We start from the raw sequence: 27,243 nt of genomic DNA on the forward strand, positions 1-27,243 counted from the left end.
TTTGGGTGTACTTGACATAATTGTGTGCCAGTCTATATCATTGAACCCCTGTGGCACTGAGGACAAAACTTTATCTAGACAGTATATTTGGGTCCTAAGAACGCCATTGGAGCCACAGGGCATATTGACTTTACACCACATCATGCAGGGCCACAAGGAAAAGAAACGATTGTAGTTACCATAAAACTTTGGTATATCATACATAACATTGTACACAAAAACAGGACCGACATAGTTATTGTGGAGCCGGATAGTGGATAACACCAAAAATTAATGGGCTTACTAGGCTAACGCCAATAAATGGGCGGCCTTCCAAATAGAGTGCTGAAGGTATGAAAAACTATTCGACCTTCACAAAGGCTTAGGAGAATGTTCAGTAGCACTCCAAATTATCCATTTACTTACTGTATTGCTGCCTTAGCTCACAGTTGGAAAAATAAGTATAGAAAATCAAAGAGAAAGAGCTAGCTGGCATATTCACAGTGGGTTATGGCTGCGGGTTTGCTATGTTGTGTTTACTTAGAAGTGCAGAAATTTGGGCTAGTTAGCTGGCATATTCACAGTGGGTTATGGCTGCGGGTTTGCTATGTTGTGTTTACTTAGAAGTGCAGAAATTTGGGCTAGTTGGTACATAACTGCAAAAGGGAGAGTATACAGACAGGACAATGGAGGGACAGAGCTGCTTACAACTAAACTATAATGATAAGAAACCCGACGCAGTCATGTGCGCAGGTGCACTGCTATCCCACCATGTCAAAACAACGAGTACAGTGCTAGACAAATGTTAGAGAACACGCTCCGGCGCATTCCTTCCTCAGAGTGACAGCAAATGGGACCGTACAGACTTAGACATGTGCGTATAGGTAGCCCAGTCACCTGTATGCAAGTCCGTACGATACCATTCGCTGCCAGCTTGTCACTCGGAGGGAAGAGTGTGCCAGAGCATGTTCCATAAACTTTTGTCCAGCACTTTACAAGTATAAAAGTGATTAACAATGTAGAGTGGGCTAGTTGGTATGACATCTTAGACTATGGAGCTACAGCAGACAAGGACAATACACCACTCCATACTCAACTGGTTTATTTCTGGAAAAGGAAGGTTGAGCGTTGGGATTGGGGGTTTTGAGACGAACTGATTAAAAAGGAACTTTACACCTAGTGGTGATCTTTTCCTGCTGTCCTTGTCTGCCATAGCTCCGTAGTCGAAGTCTGTACAAGTATGTCAGACGAGACCCTCAAAATGACATTTTTAGGCATGTGCAAACAAAACCACCGTAGTGATAAGGGGTGACACAAGTGAAAAAAATGCCTATGATTTGAATAAAAATTCAAGTTTCTTATCCACCAGACAAATAGAAGCTTCAGTAGTACAACTGGAAGAGCCACTTCTTATTTCAGCCACTTCGACTACCTCTCTTTCGAACTGACAGTTTGCTTTTCTTTTTGGCTGAGTTCTTTCAAAAGCCGGGTTTTAATGTCACTATTTGATATAGTATAAGAATTAGGATGGACAGAAGATCGACTCAATCCTCGCATTAGCTACGGTGTGCTAGTGTACCATACCGCATGCGAATACCGGGTTGCCGTGTCCGTAATTTTGTGAGGTTCGAGAGCCACAAGAACTGCTCGCATGCAGTGTATTCTACCTAACATGGACAGTGCAGCAGCAGTACTGGGGCCAGGCTGAAAACAATGCCTGAAAATCTGTTCTCCTAATTCGTCTTTAAATTTCGAGAGGGTAGCTTCGTTCTCTTTGGTGGCCAAGACGCCGCGTGTTTGAGATCCCTGTAGATAGGGCAATCGCTTTCGAAACTAAACAACAAGGATCAGAAACATAACGCTGTCCTATATGTGCGCAAAAGCACCATAGCTCATGCACAAAGCAAGTCTTCCAAAGACATGAACGGGTTTTTCCGGGGAACCACCACCGTGGGAAAACAAACACAAGTGCAGGTGGTAAATGTGAATCACGTGTCGCCCCCAAGATTCTTCTAGAATTTCTTTGACAGATGTTCAAAATTTAGTTTGCAGTTTATTGAGTTTATATACGTATACCCAACATCGCAGGTGCCGTGATTTCTGTCCTCCTTTCTTTCTTTTGTTTATGATTCATTTACTACAGCAATTCACATATAACATCGACTTAGTGAAAGTACGCTTTATGTAGTAATTGTAATTTTTAATGCTTTTCATATCTTAGGGCTCCTCTTTGTTCGGTTTTTCGATAGTTCTTTCTTCCGACTTTCCAGCTTTCTGATAGTTCGGTCTCATGATTTTCGGCATTATATGATTGCCACTGCTCTTGGGCCCCGGATCCCGACAGCCTCGAAATACCCTTATCTCGTGACCACTTCTCCTTCCAACTGGTTACAAAAAGTGAAGTGTCCATAACCAAAGTATATTGATATGCAGATTAAGTAGAAAGGAAGAGGGGTAGATAAAAATGAAAGAAAACATAAGAGAAGGCGACAAATTGTCTTCGATCAAGGATACTTCTTTATTGATACTAAGGTCACAAAATGATCACGATGATCGGGTATGTTTAGGGTAAATCGTGCAACACAGTCTCCAAAGAAAATGACAAAAATATATACACAGTACCGAGAGGATAGAGAGGTAGCAAGCGAGCTGGTGGTATAGATCCATAACACAGACAAGGTTGTCGTTTTTTGTCCCCCAGTCTCGGGTTTTTAATCTAGAGATAACCATATATAAAGTAATTGAACCTCTGTATGCAATAAGCAAGCCATGCATGTAATGCAATCCCCTTTCGTGTATTTTTGCTGCAATGACGTCCACATACCAACATGTACCTGCCATAGAAAATTTAGGACCGTATTGCAATTTATTGACCTGTTACAGGAGGGTAAGAAACGAGAAATGTATGTGTGTTAATAGGATGGGCAGCCAGGTCTTGCCCCTTTTCTACACACGCATACAAATGATAGCTTAAATTGAACTGCGGCTTCCACTCGAAAAACACGTTCTTCCTAACTAACACGACTGTGTCGGCAGTGATACTGAGCGTTGTAATCGAAAAGAAATAAGAAAAAAAAAACGTGAGCACTAAGCTAATAAGTCATATTATGCTGGTCACCTACGATATATTTTCAAGATTGTGCTCGTTTAGCAGCACGATACGCTCGACCTAGACTGTTCTGCAACGCACAGGTGACTTCACCCTACCTGGTTCTTCAACAATCAAAGTACGACTTGTGAAAGCTGCTTGTATTTGCGCGATAACCCTGTGTGCATGCGGTGTTACATTGGAAAATGATGTATCATGCTCACGGACAATTTCTGCTAACTCACAGACCCAAAAAACACAAACATATATGTTACACATTTTCCATTGCATTAGTCGAGGTAACCCGGCTGCAATTACTTCACCAAATACTCGAAGTTTTTTCGGTTTGGGATTTTTCGACTTATCCCCTTCTTGCATACAGGGGTTCAATCGTCAACTGAAGGGAAACTAAACTAACACTCTACCGAACGCTAATTCTTCCTAAATTACAGTATGCCGCTTCGGTGTGGGATCCAGGGCAACAGTCACTCATTCACCAACTGGAAATGGTTCAGAACCGTGCTGCACGGTTTATTCTCGGAAATTATAGTCGTACAGCCAGTGTCACTGCGATGAAATCAGCCCTTAACCTATCTTCCTTGACTGTTCGCCGCCAGTTTGCTCGACTCTGTCTGTTCCATAAGATATATTACTACAACGAAACGCTAAAACTCCATTTAATTGCACATCCATCATACGTCTCATCAAGGCTTGATCATCGCCAGAAAGTTGGTGTCCCATCCTGCACTACTAAAACGTGTTTTGACTCATTTTTACCTAAAACCTCACTGGAATGGAATCATCTCCCGGATCACCTTACCTCCATCACTGACGGTAGACAGTTCAGAAAACTGCTTCACGACCACTTGAATGCAGCGTAAGATTATTTAAGCTTTACATATACTAATCTGATTGTCCACCAGTGATACAATCTATGCTCGTGTTTTTGGTTCGTTGTGTCTGTTTTTTTATTATTATTATTATTTTTTATTGTATTCCACATTGTTCCTGCTTTGTTTCAAGCCCCTCCCCTGTTTAATGCTGTAGCCCTGAGGGTAAATAAATAAACAAACTATATACATGCCATCAGCACAAAGCTTGCCTGTCTGTATTTAAAAGAAACACACGGGGCACCAAATTTATGAACGAATCTGTTAGCAGTAAGCAGAACAATGTGCTTCCCATGGAGAAAAACGACATTCCTATACCTAAACGTTGTTCGGCCAAGCTTTGATTGACATCGGCCTTACTCGGGCCAACTGAATACCGCCAACTTTGGGCCAGTATGTGACAAACCGTCCTAACAAACACGGGGACTAGTATGCAATGCCGTTGGGGCCATTGTAGAACCAATCTTGGTTTCTAGTCGGGCATTAGTTGGCTAGATAGCGTCCCATGAGGCACCAGCAATGATGGGCCAAGTATGGTCCAAATCTAATAAGATTCTCAACCAAGCATGGTTATGAGGTATCCCATGCAGCTTCTGCACCCCTCTACGCGATGTTCTATTCTATAACACCAGTGTGCCTTACAACTGTATCTGGCAGGTGTGTATATTGCAAAAATCAAATCCAAAGGTTGAAAGTGCTGCTGCTGGTCGTGTGTGGCCTGTCTTAACATCGTTTTGCCGCTATTGGAATAGATATGTATACGTACCAACCTGCTCGATAGCTGTTATTGTCAAAGGTTATACACATTACAAACGCGTAGGAAATGGAAATTCCTACTCGTTTAAGCTCTCCGTGTCATTATGGCTCAATGTATGAAGCTGGTTTTCACCTTGTCTGAAAATAACTTTGCAAGCTGAAGAAAAAATGTAGAAATGGACTTGTGTACATCGAATTGAACGACATAGACTAGCATCGTTGCTTTGTTGTTTCGAGCAGCAGCTGCTGTTTGGGGCTTGGGGTTTACCCCCCCCCCCCCCCCCCTCCCAAATTGTAAGTTTGGTTAGTGCATTTGGAAGAGATGATAATGAAATCCTCCTCACCCACGTAAAGTCCCCATAGAACTCCTCCAGAGATATTTTTGGACTAGGCCACTGCTTTGAGCCCAACGCAGTTTACGAACTGCCTTCGCAGGTGACATTATGACGACGTCAGCCCAAGTTGCAGCGACTTGTGCCAACCAAATACCGATCTCCGGCAGATTTTCGGCAATTTGCACTTTGACTTTTTGTGTAGCTGGACACAACGCTATTGAAAGATGTAACATTCCCATGTAGCATTCCTTTCCTTGCTTTTTTTTTCTCAATAAACATATCCACCCCTCCCTTGAGTTTGAAGAACCCAGAAGACGACGAGGACGATACAAGACTCAAATACGAACTTAAAAAAAATGTTATAGAGTACATCAGTTCTCTTGAACTATATTAATTTGTTCATACATGATCATTGTTTTCAATATAGTAGTGTGGTATTGCAGCGAAATTGTAAAAGCTCCTCGTGACATATTGCACCCGGACTATTTCCACACGCATAGGTGTCAACTTGTATTCTTCGAAATCTGAAATATTCCTCATATTTTCTTGATATCTTTACATTTTTACTGCAGGACCGGTTCTTAAGCGTAGGAAAGTGTACAGTTTGGTTGAAGATGCCAGAAAATTGTAATTGCGGGAAGAATCAGATAATGACAATAATTGTTGTATATGTATATTTTTCCTTTTATTAAATCGGTTAGACGTTCGGCGTCGTGGTGTGTGCTGTTTTTACACCGTACCATCTACCCCAAGTGTCTGCGTTAGTTTGGTTACATTTTTAAATTTGAAACTTATTCATCTCTAACTAACTGTCATTCATCTCTCAGGCTAACCTGGCACGATATACTTTCAGTGAATAGCAGCAGGATGCTCTTAAGTTGACCACCTGGCCATGTTTTCTATCAAATTCCCCAAATTTCTGGATTCTGCAGAGGATTTGACAACCCCGGATTTGAAATGGGATTTGATTTGGCATGAAAAAAGGCAAATAAGCAAGAAAGATGCTTTCACTTTGTTTTCCATAATATTAAACGGGCATAGTACTCGAGTCAAAAGGGGTGCATACAGATTCGCCCTACTTTGGATTGTGCATGTACAGTACGCGATCCGCCCGAAATGTTTTAAATGCAGGAACTAGAGAGGGTTCAGGATATTGCGGCTAGATGAGTTGCATGGATGTTAGTATAAGCGAGATAAAGTCCAGATTAGGTTGGGATAGTTTGTCGACAAGGAAACAACAGTTACGTTTGCAATTTTTAGATAAGGTTACTACTAATAAAATTAGTATGGCAAAGGAACCTCCTCTAATTACTTGGAACCTCCATCGTACATCTCATCGAAATTGATCATCACAGGAAAATTTAGCCCAACGGATGTATAGAGCTGATTTGTTCGGGACCTGAGTACGTGTTGTTTTATATACATGTGTAACCGGGTTCGAATCCCGGTGCCGGCTGTGCTGTCTGGGGTTGTTCCTGGGTTTTCCTCAGTCGCTTTGAGACATATGTCGGCACAGTTCCCCTAGAAGTCGGCCCAGGACGCACATTTCCCCAGGGCGTCAGTCGTGACGTTGCCCACATACGTGAGGCCGACAACGGCAAGCCCTTTCAACATCACCACCACCACCTATATACATGTGTGCTTTTCAGTTTTTCTTTGCTGTACTTATTGCTTACTTTTATTTGTATGTATCCCCGCCACAGTAATGTCAGGCGTTGTTCGTAATAGCAGAAATAAATAAATACAGAAAAAACTGTAATTCTGGATACATATAATGATTTCATTTGCTTCTCGAAAAAGAGTTGACTTTAACCCAATTTGTTTCATCAAATTCATATCACTGGCGTGAGGTCCCTCATGATGACCCATGAGAAACATAGCGGTGATGCACAGTACCCCTGACAAATTACAAAGTGCTTCGCATGCTTCCGATACACTTTCAACGTTTCGAATATGAGCGGGCTTCCATAGCCATGACGGCTTCAACCTTCAACACACAAACCCAACAAACTACAAAGCAGGCAAAAAGTTCCCAGTATTTCAACAACGCGAAAAAGATCGTCCGTGCAACATTCGTGTGAAAGAACAGGCCTATTAATAAACAGTACAACAAAAATAGATGAAATTGAAATAATGGCTTCATTTTTCCCGCGGATGCAACTAGAATGCAAGGCGTCCCACACAGCAGCCAATGAGAAGTAGGAGCTACATTTTTGCGCGGAAGCACCTGGAAGAGTGAGTGACGCGGCAATGATACCCCTCAGGATCTAGCGTCTTGTGAAAACGTCACCGTCATGGATTGGCAAGAATTGGATTTGGATTGGATTTTACATTATTTTGTAGCTTGACGACGTCATTCATTATTTCCCTGCGTCAAAATTATGCATTAATCGTTTGTTCGAGAGGTTCTTTCGAAAACAATTGAAATGACTAAACGCGGATATGGTTTTAGTCATTTCAAACGTTGGCTAACTTTACGCATGCTGGACCATGCTGTCTATTGTTGGTGCAGAACAGACTTCTGCTGGCAACGATGCATCGCACGCGATTGCTTTTGTCGTGGTTGTTTTGTACCGCGGGCTAGATACTGTGAGCGCAAATTCATTGATTTGCTGATTGAATTTATGCTTTCTTGGCTTTGCAAAAGTCACACTATACCAGCGTCTCATCTTACATAAGGTCGCAGGGCATCGCGATGTGAGGCTACTGCAGTAAGTACGAATTCTAACACTCCTAAAAGGGTGCTATGGAAAAACATATTCATACAGATGCCGGGTCCTTGCATGTTCACTTCAGCGTGTGTAGTCGCAGTAAACCATCACACAGCAAGATGTAACACACTGTAGCACCTTCAACCACACCCAAGTGTCAAGGTGTGGAACTGTTTGAACCACAACCGATATTCGCTAGCACAGAACTGACATGCTGTTCTCGTGATGTGAAGCGAAGCTTAGTAATGTAATTGCAGAGCTATCAGCGATCATAGTTACTGACTAGGCGCAACTGTAGGATTTTTAAAGACAAAGAACCTCACACCCATGATTTTCTTCATCTGTTTCAGGGTGACGGAAGGCGCTTTGATAAAGATTGAAGTTGATCGACAACTTCGCTAAGCAATATGGCAGCCGAAAGAGACCGCCGAGCTACTGCGGGAAATCGCATGTCTCAGCTTCTAGAGGCTGAGGAAGAGGACGATTTTTACAAGACCACTTATGGAGGGTTTGAAGAAGAAGAGAATGACGCAGAATATGAAACTGAAAATGAAGAGAGCGATGTTGTCGATTCAGACTTTGACATTGACGAACACGATGAACCGGTTTCCGACCAAGAAGACACCGAGGAAGGGTCGAAGCGGCAAAGACGGGTAGTGACCAAGGCATATCGTGAGCCAATACACGAGAAGAAGACCAAAGAGAAATCGGTATGATATCTCTTCATGAGGGTAACAAAAATGATTGGTCGTGGAATATAACTGTAATTGTGCAGTGACACAGACCTGGATCTCACGTGTTGTGTTGCTAATATGTATGAGATAATACAGATAATTTTTGTTATGATTGGAGCAAAAATATTCATGACATCATGTCGAGTAAAGAAACGACGCTCATTACGTATCTTATGACAATTATTGTGAATAGCTGAGTTTTTTAAATTCATGCAGGTCGTCACAGAGGCAACACTCTGCTCATTTTATTTACCCTAATAAATTCGACACTCAAGCATACTATCTTGCGCTATACCTGCTCAAACCCTGCTGTTACTCCACACTTTTAGAGCACAGAAAAGTCACCAAAGAAGCCTCATCCCCCAAAGCCCACGAAAAAGGAAGCTGCAAGGCAGGCAGGCGAGCGAAAATCCGTTCGGCGCTCGACTCAGGCCAAGAGCCAGGAAGCAGAAAGGAGAAGGCAGGAGAAAGAAGAACAGCGTAAACAGAGACATCCCAGGAAGAGGAGGTACACGGGGGATCATCCTACACAGGAGGAACTTCTGGAAGAAGCCAAGATCACTGAACAGGTATGCCTGTGACAAGCATCACATAAAAGCTGGGGGCTCTTCGGAATGTTCCACCACAACTCTCCAAATGAAGGAGTCTCAACAAAATTGTCCATTTTGACTGTGTTTTTTAAGGCCAGCATTCTACATTTTGCATTTTGACACCCTCCACTTCAATCTTGGCACTACCTCCAGTATATACCCGCTGAGATGTCTTGTAAAATTGAAAAAAGAAAAAATTGTCACCATGGCATTCCGTACTTCATTCATTCATAGCTCATGTCGTAGCTTTTTGTCAGCATGTCACTATTTTTTCACTCTCATCACTTGCTCAGGTGTTCAATTGAGGTGCATAAAATGGCACCAGAAAGAGCTACAAAATTAGGAAAACTTCAAAATTAATTAATTAATGATCCACAGTGCATCATTAATAGTTTGCGCGAATATACACAACCACTTGCTATTTGCAACAACTTGCTTACTTGCTTGCTGCTTGTGAACAACTTGCTATTTGCAAAGGTCAAACTAATTCAGTTGTTGCATGCCCTTCATTACTATGGCTGCATAAACCTTTCAAAACAGCAGTCTCGCACTCGGAGCAATATATTGTTGCTCAAGCTGTGCTTTAATCCGATACATTTTTGTCTGTCCAGGAAAACCTACGTTCCCTGGAATCCTACCAGCGGCTAGAGCTTGAGAAGAAGAAGGCGAAAATTGTGAAGACTCCCTATCGCGGTCCCATGATTCGCTACCACTCCATATCTATGCCCCTGATCGAAGAAGCTCCGCTCGTCGTAGACGAAAGCCCCGCGACACCGCCAAGCAGCCTGGGACCGCGGTGCTCACGCAACTTCATCACATTTCCAGATGATGCGACCATGCGGGACCACTTCAGGAACACGAAACCGAAACCGGCCGCACGTAGCATGTGCCCTATCACGCGTCTTCCAGCGCGATACTTTGATCCCGTCACGCTCATTCCGTACGCAAACCTCCAGGCGTTCCGTGTCTTGCGCGAGGCGTACTACGCACAGCTCGAACAGAAAGGTGACGTGCGTCAACCCGAAGTGGCGGCGTGGGTGGAATGGCGGAAAAAGAATCGCCCCCAGAGACCCCTGGTGACCAGCAAGGCTGCCTCGGCACCGCATCCGGCAACAACAGCTCCTACCACAGCTGCTGTGGCTCCAACAGTGACGGCGCCAGCATGAAAGCTGCTGATGCGACTAAGTGCTTGTGGTGTGAGTTGCCCAGACTGAACAAAATGGGCGTGAACTTAGTAACAACTGGTTATCCCCGCTTGAACTATTTTCTACTATTGACACTAAGCTGACAGCATCACGCAGCCTTTTTTCGTTCGATCTTCGAGCATTTCTTAATGCTGTAAGAGAATGCTAAGAATGTACCTGAGCTCAGGTTAAGTCTTGGCACTGAATACACAGAGAATGTTTACAGAAGACCAGCTCATTTTCATTTTGTTACGTCGCATAAACAGCGTGCGTCATTTCTCAGTTGTTGCATTTTATCACTTGCAACCAACAGAAATGGCTAGTCTCCCTTTGTGAAGAACAGAAATTGACATGTTTCTTTTTAGAATGTGTTTTGTGTCACTACAAGTGAGCATGTTTACGTAGAGTAACTGATTTGGTTTCACTACGGTAAACTACAAAGTAGTCATGCTTGTTAGCCATGAGATGAGGAGCATCACACTCATATAATGAGCATCACTGTAGCAAAATATTGTGCCTAGCACATTTCCTCGGAATAAACCGAATCCCTAGAAGTGTGCATGCAGTGTGCATGCAGTGTGCATGCATCCACAAGAGCATGTAGATCTTCTAAAAATCTCTTCAGAAGATGGAAAACCAGTTGCCCTGCCCAATCTTCATGCATGAAAAGTGGAGGCAGTGCCTTTATAACCTGAACTCAAGGTTTGAGGCTACCACCTTGCCCCCCCCCCCCTCACCTTGTGAAGTCCCTGACCGGTCTACAGTTTGCATCCACCCAATTACTTGTTTCATCAGTAGTGTTTGCTCCTGCCATGAACGACATACATTGCCCAGCCGACAAACTAAAGAACCTTCATTTTGTCACACTTTAATCAGCATGCACCTTGTTCCGAACTTTGTCAGCGGTCTCAGTTTGTGACCCTATTGACCTCTATGCTAAAGCCAGCGAGTTACAAAACCGTATTTTGATTTCTCTTCAATCTACATTCATTGTCTTCCCAACTTCAGCGGCAGTGCCGTTCGCATCCAAGCAGACAAATGAGCTATGGTATCCATAAACTGTGTACTACAGTATATAATAGGGTGCCTCTTCCAGTCTCTTCTTCCATATTTTCCTGCCCTACGTTTTGTACATCACATGCTAGAGCTTTTGAACCAGTGTTGCCTGGTACGTTCGTATCTCCCCTCTTTTGAGCGTAATGACGACATTGTCTGGCCCACTTGGTGAGGAATTCTGCTGATCTTTGCTCTCTGCAACCACGCCGGTACTGGTTTGAATCTGGTACCAAGTGAGCGGTTCCATTTCATCCTTGAACAAATGGCCAGAAAGGCTAGTTTCCTTGATGTCTTGCAGCACAAAGTTCTTCAGGAGGTACTGCACAAGAAATGAACTGAAATTATCAATCTACATTTCAGTACCGTGCGGCATTTGTCATCAAAGTGTGTGGTGCATCTACAGGGCATTGTCCCAGAACGGCCTAGGGCTCAAGGCAACAACCTGTTGTCCTACAACAGTTGCATCAAATACATCTTCCACTGTATATCAGCGGCAGAAAGACAGAGGAACAGCAAGGGTAAGTGGTAGAGAGAGAGCGTTTCGGTGGAACTGAGGCCGAGCTCCAGAACGAACTCCACCCTCATTTGTCTGGGGAGTCTTCCAGAGAAGCAAGGAAAATAATGAGACCAGCTGGGGTGGTGGAACCTGATTACAAGTCACTTCGATGACATGACCAGCCATGGTTGATGTATGTTTTTCAGGATTTTCAGCAGGGCAATTAAATTTGTAATGCAGTTCTGGCTAGAAACAGGCATCTCTACTACTACAGCCCCTGAAGTTCAAAGGCCTGCGTATCGATCTTACTGCCTGTTGGACAATCACATTTTCCTTGACAGACCCAAGCTTTCAGAGTTGGAGTTTTTATATCCACTGTGGCATAAGAGAATGATAAAATGGTCTGTACCGTAACTGAGAAGCGTGCTTTGTCGCCATGGTCGTTTTCTTCCTGCCCTGTATACAAGTTCTCCAGTCGAAGAAGGACCCTTGATGGTGGCACCGGATCCAGAGTCAGGAGATGCACGTTCAGTGGGAGCTCCTGGCGCAGACCTGAAAACTGCAAATGGTACAAACGAATCTGGTGAGTGTGCTTGCTTTGCGAAAGCTCAGGAACATGAGGAACACGTTAGTAATTGGGTGTATGCGATATGTTCTAGATCAAGTGGCCACCTTAGATTAGAGATCTGCGTGGGTGCGGATATACCCGCGCAATTTGCTTAGATTTGGTGAAAATGCCACTTTATGCGGGTGACGGGCAAAACGTGGGTACACCCGCGTCAACCTCGCGGGTCGTGCGGGTGCCCGCATCCATGGTAGACCACGAGAAAGTGTTTCCGTCGTTAGCAGGGGCTGCTCTGTTTGTACACAGCATTCCTGCATCGAGCGCGCCTATAGTGGACGGTCGTTTTCTATGGCTAGGCATATTCTCCAAGAGAGGAGGACAGCCCTCAAGCATTTGTTCCTTTTGGTGTGCGGACCCTATTTGTGTCGAGGTTACTTTTGGCGCTCTGCAAAAGACGCGCTTTTCTCTTGCCATTAAATGCGAGGGAGAAACGGCAGCAGCATTTGTTTCCGAAGGGCAAGGGAGAAAGCCCGTCTCTCACGGAGCGACAAATATGACCTACAAACGACTACAAATCTGCTGTGTTTTCGGGGCCATCCTTCTGAAAATGGGCAGCTCCGTCAGCACACCTGAAGGAACAGATGATGTCATTGCGCAGAACTCCTATCTTTCATGAGTAAAAACTTAATTAGTCAAAATTAATTAGGACACCATACGGCAGCTTCATTGTACTTGAAAAAAAGGCTTTTCCCCATTTTATAAAATTTTGTACAATGTCATTTTTTTTGTGCGACATTAGGTGCTGTAGGAGATACAAACGTACTCCCCAAAGTGTTCAGCCGACGTACGTTGCCAGAAGTAAGCATGCCTTCCATTCCATTGCCCGCTGCCTTAGTGTAGGTGAGGACAGGGCTGTATACCAGTCTGAGAGCCTCATATCGAAGCGTATGCCAAGGAAGTTGACCGATGTGGACTAGGTGACGACCTTTCACTATGGAGGTGTCATTCAGTATCTCTCGAAGACCGCATTCATCGTCAGTCACCAGACGGCGATGCACCTTCAAGAAAAGCGCGAGTGTTCTGTGTCTACGTACTGAAGAGACATTTCAGGAGCACTTGCCATCAACTCCACTTCTCCGTCTTGCAAACTGGAACCGCCTTCCGGTAAGTCTGGAAGCACGGTAAACTGCAGGCTCCGAACGAGGTCCTAAGGTACAGCATGGCCTTCAAGTCTCAAATGGGTCAACATTGCAATAAAACTTCAGTACCTTTATATATATCCAGGAAGTGACGGGATAGTAGTTGGGCGAAGTGACCCTGAAACTTTCTGAGCTCTGCGCAAAGCTTTGTCTGCTTCGTCTGTTAAGGCGGAAATATGAAGGGACATGGAAAAGATGAGAGGCAGAAAAGGAAGAGCGGAAGATATATGGCTGAAGGATATCTGCTAAGCCACACAAACCTCTGTGCGAAACAGTGGCATATTGCCAGAAAGATATTTCGCCATGGGTTCTATATGGGGACTTTACATGGTAGAGGAATATTTCTCCCTTGCTTCCCTCTCCCACATGAACTACCAAAGGTACGATGTATCCCCCCCGGCTAGGTCACTGATGGGCATATAAGATGGTGAAATGCTAAAGGCACCGCACACCTCCGCTTTACAGTGCTTCGGCCGTTAGAATCTGTGAAGAAGATGCCGTCGTTTTGTAGATTACTGGTGAATCTAGATACCACTTCACGTCCCACGGCACCGTACCGTCTGCTCCTGAAAGTAGAAGAGGGTTGTTGGTTCATGGATTCGCCTGACGAATTCTTTTACGTGGGCCGAAATTTCAGCACGCGGCACACAGTATTCGACATATATGGTAAGAAAGAACGCGCGCGAAATCCGAAAGTGTACCACGTGACACGAGGCGCGCGCACCTACGCGCGCGCCTCGATTTCGGAGTTTTTAAGCGTACTGAAGAACTACTACATCCGTTATCTGCCGAGAAGCGAGCATCAGGCCAAAGCTGACCCGAAGGACGCGCACCATTTCGCGCGCGTTCTCTCTTACCGGAACAAACTTCACGCAAGGCGTACGCTGTAGGAAACAATAGCGATGGGCGTTTCTCGACACGCTCTACAACTTCAAACGTCACATCTGGGCCCTAAGACGAATAATTAAAAAGTTAGCTCAGTAATAGCGCCTAATTAATTAATCAGTCACCCTGAAAAAGTACAGGTGCAACATTATGCAGTTTTCATTCGCGTGTAACGCACCATGTTCATTTTTTCTTTTTGTTACTTTTTTTTTTTTGGCGACCACGGTGCACGTTAGCTGGGACGCCCTGTAGAGTTGTACACGAAGTGAAATCCCCGTGGCCAATCTGCGGGCTTAGTGTCGTGGATATGGAGCACGCGCCGCGGAGAAACGTAAATTCCGCCGGTTATCCTGCTGACGTCACAAGTGTGGCGGAATGGAAAGTGTGGCGATCACGTTTGCGCCCCAGCGTTGTGGCTTGTACCCTGCCGCCTAATAACCTCACCTTTTCCATATGAATTCACTTGACATCCTGAACGTGAGTAGCACAACAAACGAAAGCTTATTTTAAAACATTAAAAAAAGATTGTGGAAATTACAAAAAGAGCTAATTCCATTTCAATCGACCACCTACCTGCGTCATTCTGTCATATCTTGCCTGTTAAGGTGAGAACCTCTAACGAGAGCGAAACTTACTCAATAGGGATGGGCCCTATCATCCATTCAAACTCAATCCAGTCCTGCCCCTTGTATAGGCGAATCACTTGTGTAATCCAGGAAGTGAACACCTGTTGGATCTCCTGCACGATAGCGCCCTAGAAAAAAAAATTATCTTCACAATGCATCTGTGAAGCGAATACATAAAAGGCATTTGCATACATACGACAGGCTACGTAACATCACTATTTTCTAGCAAATATGTGAGGTAAACGCTGCGCTCCCGTACAAGCAAAGGAAAAAAAAAGGGGGGGGGGACGAATAAATGTAATTCTGAAAAATCGAAAACATAGATGAAGGAGAGGATTGCTGCAAATAATAATAAAATGGCGTTGCAAGGCATGGGGGTGTTCCCTGTTTCGTTTTGCCACTATTAGCCGAATGGACATATTCTTTGCTTTATGTTCATAGCAATATGGCGGTAAGAACGCGTTTTTGACGCAAAAGTGTATAGAGGTCTGCGCGGTTGCGGGTGTACCCGCGGGTCCGTGCGGATACCCACACTAATCTCGGATTTGCGGGGAGAAAACGAAACTCGATGCGGGTCGCGGGTAAAGTGCGTGTTCACCCAAGTTGCCGCTGCGGGTCGTGCGGGTACAAGCGCTATACCAGCGTTCATGCTTTTTCGCGAAATAAAAACGCAAAAGACCGGACTTCCACAGCGTTTTATGGTCATTTGGTGGCCGTTCTTCCAACAATTTTCTATCGTGCATTTGATGAACCAAACGTAAAGTGCAATTAAACGTCCACAAACGCTTTTGTCTTTTTTTTTTTTTTTTTTGCGCTGCAGTACTCTAACTTGTGCTACACGCCCTGTAATGCTGGTCTGCTGATATACTCGCATGACCCGCGGGTGCGGGAGCGGTTACCTCCACCAAAACTCGTGCGGATTAGGAGGCCGTGTGTTTGGGTGCGGGTCGAGAATTACATACCCGCGCAGACCTCTAACTGTCTAACCTCTAAAAACTTGGCTGCGTCTTTGGGCGTCCTTTCAATCCAAACGCATTAAACGCGGTAGCGGGGCGCCATCGTTGGGGGTAAATGCGCATTAAATGCAGTACACCGCCTTCTTTTTCGTTCTTCTCTTCTGTCTTTCCTCTCTCCACAACTGTTACGGACGGAACTACACATGTATGAGTTCTGAACACGTTGCGCTACTCGGAAGGTGCTGATTCGGTGTTAGCACCGCGAAGCGACTGTGGCCATGCGCATAGCAGAGGCGACAGTAAGAGGGTGCGGGATACTGCGGTGAGTTAGTATGCGTCCTGGGTCGACTTCAGGAGGAACAGCGCCGACATTCGTCTGAGATGTCTGGGGAAACCTCCGGAAAACCTCGATCCCACCACCTCCTAGTTTTCAGCCTCAGAGCTGTACCAGTAACGAGCGGAGCGGATGCTGGACCAACGCCACCTGGATAACGAAAGCCTGATCACTTAAACGACGTGACGCAATCATTAAGAGTCAGCCAATCAGGGCCGTGCTCTCCGCGGCCGTAGCTATGGAGACGAGTCGACATCATCCGCACGGATAGGCACTGGTAGCCACTGAAAGCTTGTGTTTGAAATCGTCTGAAGCGATTGGCTGAAGCTGATGACGTGCCGGCTTTGTATGTCCACTTTGTTTGTCTTCCAGTTCCCTGTGAAGTCGGCCCAGTACGCACAATTCCTCTGCGACAGTGGTGACGTTGCCCGCCTGAGGGTGGCCGACTACGGCAAGCAGTTCCATCATCACCATATGTCCCCATGACGAAGGTGGTCGTGGAGGCGTTACCTAGATAGCGTTGGGTGTACCCATTCTGCCACGGCACTAGTCCAGAAGAAGATGTACAGTGGAGTGAAAAATAGAAAGCCCCCAATGATGACACTGCTGATTAGATTAGGTGAGATGAAAACGAAAGCTATTGTTGAAAATGAGTTTCAATTACCACATAGCACGTTCCTAGCCACCCATCATCCCGAGTGACATCGTTCCTTCCCCTGATTTGCTGAAAAAGGGGGGTGTACGCCCTCTGTTTTCATCTAATCAACGGAGAGAACGTTGTCATTCGGGATGATGGTCGGCTAGGAGCGTGCTATGCGGTGAACCTCTGGCCGGTGTTACCTTGATTATTCTATAGGCAACGTGCGTGCCCAAGTCGTAAGCGGTGTTGTTGGGCGGACCGAATACGAAGGCTCCCGAAGATGTGCCGCGGGTCACTTTGGACGATGTTGGAGGAGTTTCGTAGCAGAAGAATGACTGGCGCAAAGGGAGCACTTCGCTCTTTTCCAGAAGGACAACTTCTCTGAGTAGCCCGGAGCTGAGGTCAACAACAAGCCGGTATTTCTAAGAAGCAACAAGAATTAAAGACAACAGGTAGCTTGCATCATATATGTCAGACTTATATGTGTCAGAGAGGTGTACACTGAAATACATCAATGTATGACGTGGTCTCTGCGGGTCCTAAAGAGCGGAATATGAAAGCGATCAGGTACCATGGTCAGCGCGGCGTAGCCAGAAAAAATATTTCGGAAGGGGTTTTATGTGGACTTTACATGGGAGAGGAGGATTTCCCCTCGTTTCCCTCTTCCAAATGCACTATCAAAGGTACCATTTCGGGGGATTGAACCACCAGAAACCCCCCCCCCCCTTTTTTTTTTTTTTTTTTTTCTGGTTACGCCAGTGACAGGGTGACAAGGACAGACATTAACAGTGCGCGAAAAAACGTGTACAACGTTGCTACGGGCAATGTTTCGTTTCAAGCGTCACTGCTGCTCACTTTGTGCCCTCGCAATAGTCAGTAAACATTTATCAAACGTCAGTATTTTGCGGGACCATTTGAATCGCCTTACCTCATTCTCTATAAACGATTCCTCGAGTTCCAGCTTGAATAAGTTGTAGTTGTCTCTGAATTCTGTACTTTCTAAAAATAGAGGAAGGCCTATAGCAATTGTGGATTATGTTGCTCACGATAATATATCATCTCACGTGTTTGCCTTTGGATGTAGAAAGCACTGGCGCCCATGGCAGGTAGTTCAGCTTGGAATACGAGGTCGTTCGTCATGGTGGTTTTCGTTGGCAGCTCCAGCACTGTGTTAACCAGTGAAATAATCTAGAAACAGCCAAGAACGTGCACCGAAATTTATCAACTTATCAACGTGCACCGAATTTATTTCATGCTTTATTCTCTCATTTGTTTCCGCGACGAATTATAGATTCGTTGCATTCATTTGCTTCAAACAGTCTGCCTCCGCCCACCTGTTACGAGATTAAAGGTGTGCCAAAAAGACCGGAGGTGCTATGTGTAATTGCGCAGAGCCTTGTACTTTCGCAGGTAAACAGAAAAAGGCCAATCCCATCGAGTTTCGGTTTTTGGAGTGACGAATGCTTTAGCAGGCACAACCCTGGGCTAGGGTTTGGTATCATGAGTTCTGATTGGCCTAGACGTACCACGAGACCCACGTGAGTTTAACTACCGGAACGAATCGTGTGATAATAGCTTTTTCAGTTTAGGCCCTGCTGGTCGTACGGTGATTTACCGGTCAACTGAAGGAAAAACGATACGCTTCACGTACCTGCGTCGCGTAGGACCCGTTAGCACTTCCCGTCACCGTGTACGTTTCATCGTACGGTACAGGCAGTCGAAAATTGTGCTTGATTCTTCGACCGAGTGAATTGTACGCTATCACAATGAACTGCAGTGGAAACAACGTATGTAAAATCATCTGGTATTGTATAAATCGAAAATAATTTTGTGTCGCCATATTTACGCACGCGGTCTTCGTTCTCCGTAAGAAAGCAGATGGTTTCGTTCAGCCTGTGGCAGAACTGCAGCGCCACACTGGTGCTATCGGGGTTCACCCACATCAGGTTTTCGAGGCCATCGCTGATCACCTTCTGTAGTTTCACATGAGTGAATGAGAGTTATAACGCCTACTAAATCAAAAGCCTTGGTAATGTTTAGCGCTTGGAGCAGATACTCAAATCCCGAGCTGCCCCATCTCACCTCACTCCAGTACAGCATGCCCCAACGCACCTTGACGTGTTCCCAGCATACCCAGTACCCCACAACGTGCCCTAACAAACCCATGACCTAAAACATTTTCGCATAACCTAACCTAAGCTAGATCATTATAGGCTGGAATGGATACAGAGCAGCAGATAGAGCGACACGTTCTCCTATCAAAATTTCATTTCACTCGAATGATTGAAAAAGAAAACCATCACTTGCCTCACACTGAATGATGTCGTTTCCCAGAAGTTTAGCGTAATCTTGTGCCACCTTCTCGGCGCTTGTACCCCTGCGTTATCGTGAGGCAAAGCGTCTTCCTGGTTAGACTTTCCTATATACCGCTTTAGTGCGTCACTTACGTTATGGCATCATGATGCTGCGCTGTCGCCACAGCTCTCCCTGAAGAGACGTCTTTATTAATATAAAGTTTTTCAGGAGACCGAACGCTATGCAAACGACGAATCAGACGACTTTTCGCCAGTGTTTAATAACTGAGGGACACAACGAAGTCAATTAGATTTCATGTATATAGCTTTTATCAGTCCGCGCGGGAGGAGGTTCACACGTGGCTTCAGGCCTTCCGAGAGCATGTGTTGTATGAACCAAATAACAATGCGACATTGCATGCGCAGCATTAATACTGAAATAGATATTCAGCTCGTGCACGTTGTACAATATGGTCCACACTACAAATTGCGGACTTTTCCGCTTTTCACATGTGATTTGTAGTACATACGATTCGTAGTTTCAGTTACGATTTACGAGTTTACGATTTGCAGTTTCAAGCGTGGCACATCTCCTATGTATTGCCGTAAGCTGTGCCCAGGACGGGAAAGACTCGCAAACCTATCAACTGAGACGTGAGCACTTACTGAACTTCTTGAACGGTGACCGGACACCACCTATTGTGGCAAGCTGCTTGCAGGCCTAAAAAAATCGTAACGATAAAAAAAAACAGCCAGGAGACGTGGATAGATAAACACTAGCTCGCTTCACTCTAAAAACAGAGCTTCACCGCACAGCACATTATCCCGAATGACAACGTTCGCTTCCTTGATTTGATGAAAACAGGGGGCGTACGCCATTTTTTTGGCAATTATGTACTGCATAATGCCACAGAAATGGCGTACGCCTCCCGTTTTCAGCAAATCAGGGTCGAGAACGATGTCATTCGAGATGATGGTTGGCTAGGAGCGCGCTATGTGGTGAAGTTCATTTTTAAGAGTACTTGCACCATTCATGACCTACATATTCATTCGCCCGCAGTGGCAAAATTACGTAAGCGGTATACGTGGCAGTCTGAAGAGTATCTGTACTTGGAGGGCAAATACCAATAGGAATGCGGTGCTGTATCTGATGTAACGTTTGAGGGCAGGTCTGCTGCTGTAGTAGCCAGTCCAATAATGGTCAGCCCTGTCTGCGTACGGGAACATGTCTTCCGTGTAAACGGGCCATGATTTGCTGGCGTTGTGCACGGCGTTCAGGTAGCAGGCAGGGGAGGAATAGTAGCACATAAGTTTGATGCCTGATTTGGTGGCCTGGTACGTATAGGAAGAAAAGGAAACGTGAGAAGCGCGTGTTAATGAAGTATACGTGTATGGCTATAGAGAAAACAGTCAGGTATGAGGGGACTAGAAACCAGCCCTGCACGCTCGGTTCATATCGCCCTTCTGGTGTGTTCTTTTTTAGCGTACCGACGTTAAACGACGTCTTTTTCCGATATGTCGTAACTTTTTTGTGACTGCCCTGTCTACCAGTGGGAGCACGAGATCTTGCAGCACGGCAAATGCATGCAATCGACCACCGCCCCTTTACCATAGGCAAGGTGCTGGGCCCATGGTCCACCTTTCCCCTTTTATCTTTCCTTTTCCTTTTTTTTTTCCTTTTCTGCCAATAAATCCCCCCCCCCCCCATGGTCCAGTAGCGTTCATATGCACCAAGGTCTCCGTCACCTTTGGGATTTCCTGTCATCAACAAGCCTCTACCCTGCTTTGATCACCTGAATTCTCATTTCCATCATCATCTTTCACTATGTACAAATGGCACTGGGGCAGCGCCCAGCCTGCTGGCCGGCATCAGCCCCATCTCATCATCGTATCATCGTCTCTCTCTATGTGTGTGTGTGTGTGTGTGTGACAACTATGGCGTCACAAAAAGGCGTACGCCTCCTGGTTTCAACAAATCGGGGCAGATAACGATATCATTCGAGCGCTAGGAGCGTGCTATATGTATACGGTGAAGTTCATTTCTAAGAGTGTATAAAGCTATCGCTTTAAATCAATGCTTACTTGGCTAATATGTTAATACACCCTGCTATCTTATGGGATTCAGGTCCTGGGAACGGCTTAAAGGAATGGCAAAAAAATAAAATAAAAATAAAAGAAGGCTTGTTGCTAAGCGTGAATCTTCCATAAAACGAATGGATCTACAGAGCACGAGGAAAGTGCTTACCTCTTTATTAGCGGCGTCGATCAGCCGGTCCAGATTTGAAAACCAGGATTCGGCCGTAGTGTAGGCCAAGTCACCTCCCATTGTAACAGGCACATTGTTCGTGTTGTAGAACTTTGCCTACTCACACAGAATACTCTGCATACGTCTCGGCACGTTTGACGAGTAAACGGTATTTTACTTACATATTCTTGCACTGCAGCTATGAACTGGCGGGCTTTACTTCGCGAGTTGTATGGCTGCAGAATAAAAATTTTAACATTTCTGTATGATTCCAAGCAACGATTGTTTCGAGTGGGATCCAACTTTAGAACGCAAACCGATTTTGATACGTATATGACTTTCGATTTATAAAGTCGAATCTGTATAATAGTTAAAGGAGCCGTGCAAGACTCCGTAGGTTTTCCGTTCCTGATTGCGGTGGAATGCACATTATCTATCGTGTGCTTTTACATGCAGTAAACGTGTCTGATGTGTAGCGCGGGCACGGACGTCTTTGATCAGCACCACGCGGTGACCAGTGGCAGCTGACGTTCACATGGATTCATAATTAAACCCCGAGACTGGGGAAAACAACCAAACACGACAATCTCAGGGTTTAATTATGGATGTACGTAACCACCAGCTCGCCTGTGTCCTTGCCGTTTTATCTGCATCATGGATCTTGTCGTTGGCCTGATATGTTTCATGTCATGGCCTGAGCTTGGCCCCACTGAACCCTGTTGCGTGTGACGTCCACCCTGAACGAAGCCTAAATCGTCTGCTGTGTACACGGTAGATGTGCTATAGGCAGGGGCGGATCTAGAGGGGGGGGGGGGGGGTCAGGATGTCCTGACCCCCTCCTCAATGCTCCTCAATGCCCTCCATGCTGGCCAAGGCTGGACCCCCCCCCCCCCTCTCAGAAAAAGCCTGCATCCGCCCCTGGCTATAGGCTCGAGTTTCTTATCTGAAACGGTCAGGAAGGAGTTGAACCTTCCACCCTTCCACCACAGTCAATTTATTTTGAAAACCGATTTTGTGTTGGGGGTTTTGCATTGTTCCTATGATGAGGTTTAATGAGCACGTAATAATTTGCCACCAGTAGATCCTGTGCGTGTATTATACACTGTATATAGGACACTCACCAGTACATCCACATCAGTCGTGCAGCTGTACTTGTCGAAGCAAAACCCTTTCGGAGGCATGTATACGTTGGGGAGAATAATGGAGAATATATCAGCATCCACACCTGGGATTAACATCAAGGTTACGCTCGCGGGTGAAGTTTATATTTGCTTTGGCACTTAGTATTGAAGCCGGCGACCTTGCCTAGGTTCCTGTCTGCCTTCCAAAGAAATTCGAGAGACCGCTTCTTCTGTCGTTGTGCTTTGTCTTCGTGATCCACTCTACCCAGAAACACGCCATTAAAGCCCATCTGTAAATGCGAAAGCACCTTAAAATCAAATAGGCAAGTACAGTGCTGGACAAAAGTTTACGGAACACGCTCCGGCGCGGACTTGCAAACAGGTGACTGGGTTACCTAGGCACATGTCCGTAAGTCCGTACGGTCCCATTCGCTACTAGCGTGTTACTCTGAGGAAGGAATGCACCGCCCCGTGTTCCGTAAACTTTTGTCCAGCACTGTGCAACAGGAGTTCTCCTTTTAGTTAAGTCCACGTGAGTCAAACGAAATACGTTAACACTTCAGAGGCCTGCATAGCGTCTTGTGAATAATACACTTTAATAGCCAGATACGAACGTGTTTCTCTGACTCCCGAAAGTCTATAGAAACGAAAAAAATTGTATATATGGCGAAACAGACATTAAAAAAAAGCTGAAGAAGGAAGTTTGTAATCTACTTTAAGGTCACATACGCTTGTCTCACTATACTGAGCCTAATGTCCGGCCCTAGTACGAGTTGGTACCACAGCAAGTTTGGGAGTTTTCGTTCTCCTCTACCTGTGCGAAAAATGCAGCCTGCTCCCTGGAATGTCCGTACGTGTCGATTTGCCAAGCAACCAGGGGGCGTCCACATTCACCGAAGGTGTCGTTGAGCCAAGTCAAGCCCAAAGTCATTTGATCCAGCATTGAAGTGTAATGCGTCGTCGCTTCGTCGTTCTGGACCCATCCCCCACCCACGAACTGCAACTGGCCTATAGACGAAGAAGACGAAGATGGGGGAATTATCCAATTTCCCACTTCCACAGAACGCGCGCCGAATTCTTACCTTGCTGTATGAGATTGCGCACAGTGATCTTCTTGGGTGGCAGCTGTTCCTCCCACCAACGCATAAAATACGCCATTTCCGCTGCCGAGTACTTCCTCTCGGGATTTTTGGTCAGCGAGTTTGTGAGACTGTTGTAGATGTCCAGCACATCTAGAGGTACAGAGTTGTAACGATCCAATAAACCACTCCACTCTCCTGCACTGTTGCCTCAGGCGCAAAGTTCTAGTGCATTTTCCTGTTTCGACTTCCATCTCGTGTATAAGCTTTTGTGGTGATGCCCTCATCTATTCCATTTCAAAGTCCATAGATTTGTATAGTTTTCCCTTTCTTCTTTTTTTTCTTCTCCACCCTCCTTTCCCTTCATTTGTTTTACATATAACGAGCCCTAAATAACGCGTCCTCCAGGAGTAGCCAGTCCCGAGTGGCTTGCGACTAACATCTCCATTTTTTTTTCTTTTAGCAATCAATCAACCAATCAATAAACCTAGTTCACTAAGTCGACGACATGTTAAATGTATATAATCACAACATTAATGAGAAATGGCGATTAAGCTCTCGGGTAGCCTACTATTTCTTCTGAATACTTTTAAAGTGAGTGCCGTGTAGGTCCGTCCATGCCTTTATGAGATCACGTAACAGTGACCCATTTAAATGCTGATAGATGCAGCCAAATTTTAATCTCGTACTGACGTCATACTTCGGCGTGTTCCTTTTCGCGATGGCTTCCAGCTCGCTTCTAATTGGTACATCGATATTAACTATTATATGTACGATGACAGCACAAATGTCTCTGGTTTGGTTTTGTCTTCGCTTAGGCATGCGGCGTTGTAGGCGCTTACTGGAGAAACGAAATGGCGCCAATCGCACTTCCGATTAGACGACCTCCTCTGTTGTGGAAAGTTTCTTGAGGGCGTGAGCTCACATTCATTGTAGAGTGACTCCGCTGTTTCTGTCCAGCCGACATCATTGTGGCTGTGGCTGATGATGTGGACGTTGATATACCCAGCAGTATTGGGCGTGCAAGACTGAAACGAGGCCTTCGTATCACCGTCAGCACCATAAAAATAAATAATAAATAAATAAAAACTGATTATGTGCATTTCAACGTTTCGGGTTTCTGACTTCAACCGAAAGAGAAATCGGAAAAGGGAACCGTTCTTTTGAACCGTTCTTCAGGGAACCGTTACTGTTTGATGTTAGGGTAGAGTACATGGTGACCTGATGTCGGGTCTTTGCACCTGTTTGAATAGATCTAAGACATAAATTTTAGGAAATGTCGAGCAACGAAAAATACAGTGTGCTGAGCGGTGATTTGAGATAGCATGATCCCTCAAAGGACCATTTAGTACTTATGCTAATTAAGAGTGACAAACGAATGAATACTATAATATATGATTAAATACGCTACACCATGTACGGAGTGTTCGATGAAGAGACCGAGATCTACGAGGGGCGTTCAAGTCAAACCGGGACTTTTCATTTCTCGCAAAAGTAAAACGAACTTACGGGCGAGAAATTAGTTTTATTTTTCAACGTAATTTCCAGCTGCACTAATGCACTTGTCCCAGCATTTCACGAGGGCTTGGATGCCAGCAGCGTAGAAATCATTACAGGCACGTAGCAGCCATGATCGGACCGCATTCTTGACCTCGTCGTCGCAGCTGAAGTGGCGGCCCCCAAGGAACGCCTTCAGTGGCCCGAAGAGATGGAAATCGCTGGAATCGCTTGTTCAACGTTCCCACAGAAAGGTCCGCCTTTCGAGACAGTTGGAGACATGTTATCCGTCGGTCCTTGAGGATCAGGCGCTCCACAAGTTGGATGTTCTCAGGAACTCTGACACTGGACTCTGAGTCGCCCCGGCTGGGATCGTCCTGCACCGATGTATACGGCCGGCTCGGAACCGTTTGCACCACTCAAGCGCTTTGCTGCGGCTAAGTGCATCGCGGCCATACTGAGCCTGAAGTCTTCTGTGAATTTCAGATGACTTTACGCCTTCATTCACGAGAAACTTCATGACAATTCGCTGTTCGATGTGCGCGCTCACCTCGTTGTCGGCCATCTTGTCAGCACGTGTCTTCTGTTTTGCACAAACTTTGGACCACCACGTGGTAAACGCGGAGGCCTGTCGCGTGTGAAAATGACGAAAAAGAAGTAGCGCGAGCCTTTGTACACTCAGGAGACAGAAAGTCCCGGTTTGACTTGAACACCCCTCGTAGATACCTTTATTTCTTGAGACTAATCAAATAAAACAAACAACGGTTCTGTACGTGCAGTCAGACTGTGACGTTACTCCGAGCAAAACCAGCCAAACTAAGTTCGGCAAACACATTCGCTGCATACAGGAATGACATGAGCGAGAGCGTCACCGAATGTCACAAACCAAAAACACAAGGAAATAGTAAGTAGTACACGTGATCCGCCGGTACATGTTCACGCAACACAAACCACAGACAACCTGATGTCATTCAACAGTGCATATAGCATTTTATACAAGAAGGGGCTCACTATTTCATTCCCCACATCACCACCAGCAATGGGGTAGAGTATCGCCCCTGGCGATGAAACTCCGCATTCATCATCTCAAAATAAAGTTGTTGTTGTTATTACAAGCAGATAACATTGCGTTAATATATCTACGACCCACGAACACGTGAAATATCGTTTCTAAAATGTTGTACTGCTTACCTCGTACCCGCATAATTTTGATCCACCCATGGCAGGAACGAACAAAAGGCACAACCTGAAATATAAAGCCAATCCCACTTTGGCGTACATATTCTGCTCCCTGATCGACGGTATCCAGCGTTTGCAACTGTAGCCGGCCGTATGGCCGCGAATGCATTGTTCTGAATGATGAGTTCGTCGCGAGACCATCTTCCCAGGTTACGTTACGAATACATTGCGTCACTGATAGCAGTTGCGGTTAAACATGTGCGCATGATGGAGCCCCACGAATAACTTCACATTCACTGATTCGGTTAATATTAGTCCTACTCAGCCTAGTGTTTTGGAGCGCAGGCAGCAGTTTTAACCTCAGCAGCATTCCTTACGGCCTGCATACGGAACGGCTCGTGGGGCCCACGTTCTCCACGAGAAGGCCGACTCAACCGAAACCTTTCGCGGTGCCTTTCTGCACACGATGCGAGTATGCTTAAAGTACTATTTATTTTATTTCGTATTATAAATCAGCATCGCTCAAAGACTCAGAACGCAAAGCATAAAAATACCGCGAGTGAACAGCTAGTAGACGTAGACCTAGAAGTCAGTGGTAGCCGGGACTGGCCAAGCCAAGCCAAGCGGCTATCCGGACGGCGAGGCTTCTGATTGGAGGATTGAGGGAGCAACCGCTGCCTTCTGATTGGTTGTGTGCCCAGTGTTGTGTGAATTTTCCTATACTACGGGGTCTATGGGTACCTGCGGCGTGCGCAATGTCGGATTCTCCGATGGTAGGTGTCGTCACCGAAGTCTCTGGGATGA

General features: G+C 45.5%; 2 protein-coding genes across 5 annotated transcripts; one reads left to right on the plus strand and one right to left on the minus strand.

Moving 5' to 3' along the window:
• Positions 1 to 7,559: 7,559 nt before the first annotated feature.
• Positions 7,560 to 10,546, plus strand: LOC135368480 (vacuolar protein sorting-associated protein 72 homolog). Of its 2 annotated transcripts, none has more exons than XM_064601805.1 (4): positions 7,560 to 7,759; positions 8,104 to 8,469; positions 8,823 to 9,062; positions 9,695 to 10,546. In XM_064601805.1, the coding sequence occupies exons 2-4, from the start codon at positions 8,167 to 8,169 to the stop codon at positions 10,247 to 10,249; spliced, it is 1,098 nt and encodes a 365-aa protein (XP_064457875.1). In that variant the 5' UTR covers positions 7,560 to 7,759; positions 8,104 to 8,166; the 3' UTR covers positions 10,250 to 10,546. The 2 variants fall into 2 exon arrangements, with proteins under 2 accessions (XP_064457875.1, XP_064457874.1); XM_064601804.1 differs by having other exon boundaries at positions 8,110 to 8,469.
• Positions 10,547 to 11,316: 770 nt separating this feature from the next.
• On the minus strand, positions 11,317 to 26,756 carry LOC135368479 (lysosomal alpha-mannosidase-like). Of its 3 annotated transcripts, none has more exons than XM_064601801.1 (24): positions 26,452 to 26,755; positions 24,689 to 24,791; positions 23,767 to 23,916; positions 23,499 to 23,692; positions 22,869 to 22,974; positions 22,685 to 22,788; positions 21,746 to 21,799; positions 21,564 to 21,680; positions 20,444 to 20,650; positions 19,985 to 20,039; positions 19,472 to 19,511; positions 19,332 to 19,401; positions 18,875 to 18,997; positions 18,676 to 18,795; positions 18,089 to 18,212; positions 17,953 to 18,023; positions 17,225 to 17,446; positions 15,104 to 15,222; positions 14,036 to 14,149; positions 13,653 to 13,743; positions 13,505 to 13,591; positions 13,233 to 13,442; positions 12,229 to 12,378; positions 11,317 to 11,642 (listed from the first exon to the last, which is right to left on the minus strand). In XM_064601801.1, the coding sequence occupies exons 1-24, from the start codon at positions 26,638 to 26,640 to the stop codon at positions 11,409 to 11,411; spliced, it is 3,054 nt and encodes a 1,017-aa protein (XP_064457871.1). In that variant the 5' UTR covers positions 26,641 to 26,755; the 3' UTR covers positions 11,317 to 11,408. The 3 variants fall into 3 exon arrangements, with proteins under 3 accessions (XP_064457871.1, XP_064457873.1, XP_064457872.1); XM_064601802.1 differs by having other exon boundaries at positions 11,509 to 11,642; positions 13,208 to 13,442; positions 26,452 to 26,756; XM_064601803.1 differs by lacking the exons at positions 24,689 to 24,791; positions 26,452 to 26,755 and adding an exon at positions 24,606 to 24,668.
• Between the last annotated feature and the right edge of the window lie 487 nt (positions 26,757 to 27,243).

Source organism: Ornithodoros turicata, chromosome 9 (assembly GCF_037126465.1).
Source record: "Ornithodoros turicata isolate Travis chromosome 9, ASM3712646v1, whole genome shotgun sequence".
In the NCBI taxonomy this organism is placed as follows: domain Eukaryota; kingdom Metazoa; phylum Arthropoda; class Arachnida; order Ixodida; family Argasidae; genus Ornithodoros; species Ornithodoros turicata.

Coding starts and splice junctions, on each gene's coding strand:
- LOC135368479 (XM_064601801.1), bottom strand. CDS start 26,640: ATGGTCTCGCGACGAACTCATCATTCAGAACAATGCATTCGCGGCCAT. Junction 17,447..17,952: donor AATCGTTTATAGAGAATGAG/GTAAGGCGATTC, acceptor GTTGCTTCTTAG/AAATACCGGCTTGTTGTTGA. Junction 11,643..12,228: donor AAGCACGCTTCTCAGTTACG/GTACAGACCATT, acceptor TTTCTTGTGCAG/TACCTCCTGAAGAACTTTGT.
- LOC135368480 (XM_064601805.1), top strand. CDS start 8,167: ATGGCAGCCGAAAGAGACCGCCGAGCTACTGCGGGAAATCGCATGTCT. Junction 8,470..8,822: donor AGAAGACCAAAGAGAAATCG/GTATGATATCTC, acceptor CCACACTTTTAG/AGCACAGAAAAGTCACCAAA. Junction 9,063..9,694: donor AAGCCAAGATCACTGAACAG/GTATGCCTGTGA, acceptor TTGTCTGTCCAG/GAAAACCTACGTTCCCTGGA.